At 34.9% G+C, this 9,354-nt stretch overlaps 2 protein-coding genes across 2 annotated transcripts; one reads left to right on the top strand and one right to left on the bottom strand.

The window, feature by feature from the left end:
• Positions 1-222: 222 nt before the first annotated feature.
• On the bottom strand, positions 223-2,350 carry LOC145328123 (uncharacterized). The gene is made up of 2 exons (XM_080171699.1): positions 1,745-2,350; positions 223-1,250 (listed from the first exon to the last, which is right to left on the bottom strand). Exon 2 carries the CDS (start codon positions 1,229-1,231, stop codon positions 281-283), a length of 951 nt encoding a protein of 316 aa, XP_080027825.1. The 5' UTR covers positions 1,232-1,250; positions 1,745-2,350; the 3' UTR covers positions 223-280.
• Positions 2,351-4,669: 2,319 nt separating this feature from the next.
• Positions 4,670-8,283, top strand: LOC145328122 (transient receptor potential cation channel subfamily A member 1-like). Its single transcript, XM_080171698.1, has one exon. The coding sequence runs from the start codon at positions 4,739-4,741 to the stop codon at positions 7,868-7,870; it is 3,132 nt and encodes a 1,043-aa protein (XP_080027824.1). The 5' UTR covers positions 4,670-4,738; the 3' UTR covers positions 7,871-8,283.
• The last annotated feature ends 1,071 nt before the right edge of the window (positions 8,284-9,354 follow it).

Here is a 9,354-nt window from a genome sequence, read left to right as displayed (position 1 = left end):
AGTTTAGTTCCCCCCACTCATTTTCATACAAGTTCCAAGTATTTTATATGCTAATCAGCAGAAAAGAAAAATAAGAAAAATAGATTGAAATTAATATGCTATAATATGGGCGTTCTAACAAGTTAGGTAATATATAATAATAATATTATAATAATATAGAGTTTACGTGGATATAAAACATTCAGTTTTTCGAAATAAATCATTTTGGAAATGAATTTAAAAATGATGATAATAATTTTTTGTTAGGTACCTTTTTTTCCGTCGTATAAGATACTTAACCTCATGATGTGATTACCGCCTTTGTAGCTTTGCTTTGCTTAGCTTTGTTGGCGGTGTCTCTAGCTTTGGCCCTCGTGGCCACAGGATCAGAAGGTGCTGAGTCAACGACAGGGGCAACAGGATCAGAAGGTGCTGAGTCAACGACAGGTGTAGATGCGGCAGATGCGGCAGACGTGGCGGCAAGTGCGGCGGTGTGTGTGGCGGTAGGTACGGCAATAGATGCCGCAGGTACGGCGACAGACACGGCGGCAAGTGCGGCAGACGCGGCGGCAGATGCGGCGGCGGTCACGGCGGCAGGTGCGGCGGTGAGCGCGGCGGCAGGTGCGGCAGTGAAATCAGCGGTAGCGGCGGCTGCGGATGCGGCGGCGGCAGGTACTGACTGTGTGGGCTGTGCGGCTGGTGCAACGGCTGTATGTGCGGCGGTTGCGGCAGAGTCTATGGGAGGAAACACAGCTAGGTCCCCAAGAGCTGGGGCAGGGGCAGACGTTAAATTATGTTGAATCGTGCTGGAAGGGTGGGCTGTGATCGTACTAAACTGTCTTGGGAAGTCATCCTCTGTTAAGTCAGCCTGATTAGAGAAGAATGTTTTCCTTTCCTCAGGCGCTAGCTTGTTGAAACAAAGGATAGGCGGTGCCTCTGACAGAAAAAAATCCTCGCTTCCAGGTATGGGTTGGGCCATTTCCTTCAGGTCTTTGCCAAACGGGTTAAGGCAGCGTATCCAGCGGCTGCCGTTCTTGAGCTGAAATTGGACATGTTGGCCAGCGACTTTGGCCCTCGAAATCTGGTTTGTGGCATATACAAAGGTCATGGTCTTCCTGTTGAGGTCGGACATATCTTGCTTCGCCTGGACTAACCTATTGGGGAAGAACGGGACCGGTGACGCGTTGTTCCTGGGATTGAACCTCTTGATCTCGGCGTTGTAACGGTCAAGCACAGCCTTCTTATTGTTCATCCACGCGTCGAGGTAGGATCTAGACATAAAACGAAAAATAAAAACGGGGATCTGGCCCTTTGTATATGGGAGCATATGGGCACGCTCGACGATATCACAAAAATGTGGGGGAATATATTCTAATTCCCCACGTTTAAGAGCGGCTTCAAGGGTGGGCCTTATAATGTTTCTAAATATGATAAACTCTGTAATATTTTCACGGCTCCACGGCTGCTGAAAATTCACTATTCTACAACTCCAATCGCGGCACCTTTGCTCTCTTATCGAGTTTTGTAGAAGTTGAAATTTGACGAAATTTTCTCTCGACGATTCGACAGAGTTTAGATAGTCTTTTTGTTGTGTAATCGTGGTCCTAATTGCTTTTTGTTCACTTGCAACAGATTTAGCATCTACGAAATTTTCTATACCTTCGATAGATTGAATTTTAACATTTAAATCTGAGACTCTCAATTTAATATCGTTTATTTCGGTTTTATGACTGGCAAAAGTACTATGAATAAGCTCATCCCTTACCTTAGCTATATTCGCATCGTATTCTTTAAACTTAACATCCAAAGCAGCGTCCAAATTTGTTTTAAACTTTGACCAATATTCTGGGTTGTCACACGTACTACAGGCCATGATGAAGTGAAGATGGCGGAACCGAGGGTGCTGAGTGAGTGTGGGTCAGCTGACCAATGGTGGGACGCGAAAAAATGTTAGCCAATGGGAGAGCTTATTTGTCGGGAGTACTTTGCGCCGGTAAAATGTTGCCAGACCGATAAATTATCATAAAATTATCAAAAAAAATTTGAGAGTGTTTTCACCAAAAATTGTTCATTAAGTTAAAGCGATTAGGTTACACATAAGTTAAAAAAAAACTTTTTATTCATTAATGTTTTATTTTCACTTTTTTTGTGTTAACAATTGACCGATACGTTAACACATACACATTGCCAGGCCTAAATACGAGGTGCCCTCTGGCTACAGTGTCTTCCCTTTCCTCCAACTGCGGAGTGACCACGGGCAGTGGGGAGAGGGGAACTAGTTGAGAGAGAGGGGGAAGGTAGAACTGAGCTTAACACATGGGGTAGGGCGGGGGAGAGCTTGCTAAATGCGTGTTCTCAGCCCGACTCTCTGAACTAAACTTTGCCAGAAGTGTTGGATATACCACCCCTTATGCATGCTTTTTGGTTTATATCTATAGGTTGTACACGGATGCTGATCCTAAATATTGAAATAGAATCAAACCCAAAGAAAATAAAATTCACTTGATTTAAATAAAAAATTTAAAAACTTTAATTTTATGATTGTGTTATTTTATGAAAGATAAAGTTTTATGTGTGATAAGAAAATGTTGAAGGCCATTCAACTTTTATTTGTTCTTTATATTAGTTAAAAAATCAAAATTAAATACAAGGATGACAACATTCATAAAAGCGAGGATTTGAAATCAGATGGTAGGACAAACAAGCATCAATTGTAGAGTGTCAGAACTTAAAAAGTATAATATAGATTTATAAGTCTAAACAAAATTGTATGTAAATTTAATACAGGAGATGGTTTTCTTATATCATTATATCTTATTGTACCAGAAAATAAATCAGGTTGATAGAATCTTTGTTTCATTTAAAATTTAATGTCAAAGGTTAAAAATAAACTTGCTTTTAATTGAGATACGGACTTATTGTTAATGATTATAGAGTTGATACCCTTTCTAAATCGTACCTAACAGAAATTTCAAGTTTAAAATCGATAGGTTAAATCTAACATGCCTAAATAAGATATTAGATCTATCCGTTACGGACATACAGACCGACCCTTATTGTAGAAAAGCTTCAATTTTAATAAATCAACCTTCTACTTATTTATTTTAAAAATTTTATTATTTATATTTATATTTATTAAAAGACCTTGTAATCCACCTTTTATTTGTTTTATGAGAGATAAAAACTTTTTTAGCAACGCAACTGTATTTTCTAAATGTCCGTTCATCAGTAAGAAAGATAATCGATTTTCTCTACCCCTATTCAATATATAAGGATTATTTTTGAGTTTTGAAGATTCTTGAAACCATTCTCTTATACTATTGAGGACTTCTAAAATTCAAAATTTTTTTTCGTCTGTTTTTATTGTTTGTTTTTATTTTAGAACTTCGTTACTTAGAGATGTTTTTATCCTTGTATTTGTATCAAAGTTAAAGGTACGAATATTAATGTGTAAATAAAATAATAAATATATAAAAATGCATGATACTGAACATTTAAAATAATTTTCCAAGGTGGATGAGGGAAGTATTAAATGATTAGGGCAGGCTATTTGCTAAGAGGAGTGAGGCTTAGGGCTTTGCTAAGTTATTGTTATGCATATGGAGATTTGATGAGGCTTAAAGTTAACTTGCTGAAATCATAATTGATTAGGGTGCATGGCTTAGGCTGAGAGTACCTATGGCTCTCTTTGACTAAAGGTAGGAAAAGTTTAGGGTGAGTTTAAGTCACAGAGTGGTTTAATTATAGCTGAGAGTGTCAAAATACAGCTTTTTGGGTGGCTTATATTAGTCATCCTGCTGACAGTAAAACATCTGTAATCAGCAAGGAAATCCAAGCTTTTTGATTTTGAGGGGTGGGGGTAAAAAATAAAAAAATAAACATTGATAATTTGTGGGTGCCATAGACAACCACAGGTTTATTTTTTTTTTGGGGGGGGGATAAAAATTTAAAAGAAAAAAATCAATTGAGGGGTGATTTCCCCTTTATCCCAGCCCCCCCTGGACGTCCCTGGTAATCCGCACAATTAAATGCAGATTATTCTGCAGCTGATGAGCCTTATTAAATTACTTTATTTTGTAATTTGTCATAAACAAACTTAAAAATGTAATATAAAAGTTTATGTAAGGTCTCATTTTTGTTCATGTGAAAAATATATAACTTTATTGTAGAGATAACAATTCTAATAAGGTATAAAGTATGATAATTCAATATTTTTTTTTATCATATTTTGCTTACAATTTCTTTTTATAGTTTTGCAAGTTTTTTGTAGTATGCATTCATGGGTAGAGAATTGCAGAAAATAGACTAAAACTATCCAAAGACTAAATTGAAATAGTCTAATAACATCCCAAGACCTATGTGAAGCCTCCCTGAAATGGAGAATTTTTTCAGTTTGGTAATTATCATTTCTTAAGCCACTTAAAAAAAACCTTACTGCTTTACATTACAGACTAAATTATTAAATGGTAAATTCACTGAGTGAAAAAAGTCTTTGATACTTCCCAGCTATTTATTGAAATATATTTCGGTGGACATTGCACCCTCTTCAGTCTTGAGTTTAGTTGGATGTTAAAAATTAAACTTTTTTTACAGTGTGGTAATTTGTCAGAAATTTCAATTTGTTTGTTTTAACATTTTGTACAGTAAAATAAAACTTATCTTTAAAAATACTTATATTGAACAAACATATAAATGATCAGTTTTACAGTGAACTTGGAAAAGAATGAACTGACTGTGATAGTAATGAACAATTATCACAATGACGTGTTGTAAGTCTACAAACATTAACATGACTTGTTCAGATAATGAACAAAAAAAACTTATCAACCCAAAATGGAATTTTAAATGTTTAGAAAAACCATTTAGTCAAGTTAGAGATGGAGAAATTGATGAAGTAACAAAATTACTTGATGAATCCTTTGATCTTAAAACACAAGACAATGAAAACCAGTTGTCTTTACTTCATTATGCAATAAGGTTTCAACATCATGACTTGGCATTGAGACTTGTTAAATCAATGAAGGATGTAAACATAGTAGGAAAACATGATAAGACTCCCTTCCACTTCATTTGTGAATTCAGTCAAAGCTCATATACTACAGAGAAGAAGGAAGATAAAGTTTACCAGCTATTGGATGAAATCAGTATCAAGGATAGACAGTTTATGACTAGAAAAGATGTGAATGGATGTACTGGAGTGGAGATTGCCTCACGTCATGGCAATATTCAGGTTATGAACATCCTCCTAAAAGAGTTTGATCCACCATTTTCAAAAGATTATGTTGTCAAGTACTTGTGTTCAGCTGGTCAATGTGGCAACCAGGAAATAGTTGATCTAATAATAGACAAAAACAACAAAGATGGACAAAATTTGGAAGAAGAGGACCTTGGTAAATTTGTACAAAGAGCAGTAGAATATGGTAATTCACACCTTCTTGATTGGTATACAAACAACAAATTCCCCATGGACATTTCAATCCAAGATGATGATAAGACCAAGAATACATTACTGCACCTAGCAGTATATTCTGGTTCTATTGACACAGTAAACTGGGTTTTGAAACTTGAGAATGGAAAAAGTTTCACAGGAAATAACAATGGGGATTATCCAATCCATTTAGCTGCAAGGTTTAATCTTTCTGAAATATTAAATGTAATATTAGATAAGTTTTCTAATGCACAAAATGTCAATAAGAAGAATGGTAAAGGTGAAACAACTCTTTTTATTGCGTGTAAGAATAACTACATGAAAATTTTTAATCAGTTGATTGACATTCAAGACATTGGCCTTGACATACAAAATGAAATTGGCCTTACTCCTCTTATGGTTGCAGCTAAGAACAATAGTTTTGAAATAGTCAAAAAATTAATAGATAAGGGGGCTAACCTTACTATTGTAAACAATAACTTTCAAAATGTGCTTCATATTGTTGCTAGAAATGACACAGACACCATGTTCAGAGAGATATTGGGGAACAAGTCAGGCTGTAAGTTACTGTATATCAAAGAAGGTAAGAAAGGTGAAACCCCTCTTCACATAGTAGTCAGAGAAGGTAAGCCAGAACTTTTAGAGCATGTAACAGGACATCATTTGCAACCAAATGTTATTGCCATCAAGAACTTCAAAGGTGATACACCTTGTCACATTGCTGCTAAGAGACAGAGATTGACTTTTATAAAATCAATCAGTCAACTGTTCCCATTCACTTTAAACATTCAAAACAACCAGGGCCATACTCCCCTTCAAGTTGCTGCAGAATATGGAAAACTGAAATGTGTTGATTTACTTTTGAACTGTAAATTTTCTGGAGATGATAAAAATATCAATCAGAAAATTCTTTGCATTGCTTCTGAAAATGGGCACCACAAGTTGGTTAAACATCTTCTTGAAAACCACAAATATGATGTTGAAGATGTTAAAAAGGCATTCAGAAAAGCATTTGACAATAACCATGGAGCAGTAATTGAAACTCTTCTTGATAGTAAATTTGGGCTTCAAACCTTAGAAAAAGATGAAGATGAGAAAGACATGACTGAGGCAGCAATGGTAAGGCTGATCAAGAGCTTCCCTGACATAGCTGAAACAGTATTAGATAGATGTGTCAAAAAACAAAAAGATAAGATCAAACCTGATTTTAAATATATTGATATCACTGATGATGTTTCAACAAAAAGCTTATCATATAATTCTGTAGATAACCATCCTTGTATGATAATGGCTTCAGAGAGACATGAAAACCTTCTTAAGCATCCTGTTACATTGCTCTGGATCAAAAATGAATGGAAAACTTATGGAAGGCTTATGTTCTTGATTGAGTTCATTCCCTACATACTCTACATTATTTCATTATCACTTTATGCTTTAAAAGTTCAAGACAAACATTCCTTTGTACGGGCTATGAATGACACTGAATGGAATAATTATACTAAAGAAGAGAAGACAGCCATCATAGATCAAGAAAACCTAAACTCATACACTTACACATATTTTGTGACAATCTGTACAACATTGTGTGTCTTTTATGAAGTCTTTCAATGTTTTCACATGCGCTGGTTGTACATTCGGCAGTGGAGTAACTTATTTGACATGATTCTCTATATCACAACCTTTGTTATGATTTGGATTGGAGACATCCCTGTTCCGATGAAATACTGCTATTCATATGAATGCTGGAAACTGCCTGTTTCTGCTATACTGCTACTTTGTGCTTGGTTGAACTTCCTGAGATACCTCAAATTTTTCTCCTTCTTTGGAATTTTTCTACTGATGTTTGTGAGAACACTAAAGACAGTTGTCAAACTTGGTCTAATGCTTGGAATATTTATCCTGGCCTTCTCATTCAGCTTACACATAACACTGATGGATCAGAGACCTTTTAAAGGATTTGGTTGGGGTTACCTGAAAACTGTTTCTATGTCCTTGGGAGAGTTTACATATGATGAGATCTTTAGAAATGAAGAAGCAAAAGTAAAGTTTCACACAACTACTATTGTCACCTTTTTAGCACTGATAGGTATAATGACAATAGTTCTGATGAATATGCTGATTGGTATAGCGGTTAACAATATTTCTAAGGTCCAAGCTGATGCTGAGGTTGAGAGAGTTGTATCTCAGATCAAGGTTGTTTTACGCTTTAAAAGAATCAAAATCTGTCCCAATTGCTTTGGAAGAGTTCATAAGAGTTTTGCAAGTGTTTCAAAATCAGTTATAAATTGCTCCACACTTTCAGACTGGTTAAATTTCAATAGTACCTACTTCATGACTACTAAGAACATTAGGAAGGCCTGGGATGCAAGACAAAAGTACAAACGTAGAAAAAGTGCTGAAAGTTTAGAACTAGAGGGATTAATGGAATACTTTCAGAAGAAAGAAGCATATTTGAAGAAGTAGAAAGTGAAGAAACACTAAACATAATGATATTTGTAGTTTAAGTTTTTAGTTTGATTGTCTCCATTCCTGTAAAATATTTATCTTTGTGATTAAGATTTGTTTAATTATGGATAAGTGTTGAACTTTAAATTCATTTTTGTAACCTTTACATTAACTTCTTTAATTCTTTTTATTTTAAAAGTAATCTACCATTAAATATGGTGTCCTGAGAATTTAGCTATGTAGAAGGTGATGGCTATTTTTGTATGTTAATGTTGATTTTGATATATACCAATTTATGTTTTGCATGTAAGATATTTTAATTATAATTGTTGATATATATTACTCTTTACATTTTTTTTAGTTTTTATTTTCCTGAGCTAACAGCTACTCTATAACCTATTTGTCCTATATCTTAACTCATCAATTTTAGAATATTACATTTATAAGTTAGAGTATAATTTACCTCATTAGATTATTCAAAAAATAAAATATCCAATATCTAGAGTACCTCAAATCTGATTATAATAAGTAGATGGTTGGCTGTCTGTCTGTCTTTTTGTATTGATAACTACTAAACCAATTGGGTATTCCACTTCAGGGTAGGTTCAAATAGGTTCTATGCCAGGTTTAGACTATTTTAGATTTTACTTTTACAAAAAAATCTAAATTTTTAATAAGATAGATTAAGTATTAAGAAAAAGTTCATGGTAATATCAATCTATTTGAGATACATACAAAAATAATGAACAGTTATTTGTTTGGTGCTTGCTATGTAGTTTTTCAAGAACAATAATATCCTTATGTAGCGCAGGAACTACTAAATCTACGCACAGAGCTGTACATTTGGCAGTTTCATTAAAGTCAAGTATAGAAACCCCCTTACTTTGAAAAGAATTTTTCGTGCATTTGTTTTTATTTTAGGTTAGGTTAGGTTATGATGGGTTAAGGTAACCCACAAGGTTTAGGGCACCGAAAGAATAGTCCCCACAGGTCGAGTCATCAATAAAAAAAACCCAACCCCTTTATTTCAATAATAAAAGGTGGTGTTTTGACCAAGCAAGGTCCATTAAAAATTATTTGATTTAATATTAAAACGATTTTTTTTAATGGCTGATTAAATATACTAAGTAGCTTTATCTTAGTCCAGATCAGGCTTTTAACCAATTTTTCATCAACATTTGAAGTAAATTAACCCTTAACGGTCGGGGGGGGGGGGGCGTTGAACGCCCCCCCCCCCCCATCCGGTTTTTTCTATCTCATTTTCTGTGTGTGAAAGATAAAGAGCCCAAACTGCTTGACTTTTTAAGTATGGGTATGACACATAACTGAGAGTTGGAATTTTTTGAATATCTCCATCCTGGCGGGCACAGGATGCCAGCAAACCTGGCAGGGTCATCCAGGTAAAGAACAAAAATTTGTTTTTGACTTAAACAAAGCATTTTATCTTACCAAAATACTAAAATATCCACTAGTAGTACATCCTCATATTAAATACAGGTGTT

The sequence above is a fragment of the Acartia tonsa genome, chromosome 9, assembly GCF_053477335.1.
Source record: "Acartia tonsa isolate MP-2025a chromosome 9, ASM5347733v1, whole genome shotgun sequence".
NCBI classification, from domain to species: Eukaryota; Metazoa; Arthropoda; class Copepoda; order Calanoida; family Acartiidae; genus Acartia; species Acartia tonsa.
The sequence above is the reverse complement of the archived record's forward strand: the minus strand, read 5'-3'. Positions and strand labels throughout refer to the sequence as shown.

Coding starts and splice junctions, on each gene's coding strand:
- LOC145328123 (XM_080171699.1), bottom strand. CDS start 1,231: ATGAACAATAAGAAGGCTGTGCTTGACCGTTACAACGCCGAGATCAAG.
- LOC145328122 (XM_080171698.1), top strand. CDS start 4,739: ATGACGTGTTGTAAGTCTACAAACATTAACATGACTTGTTCAGATAAT.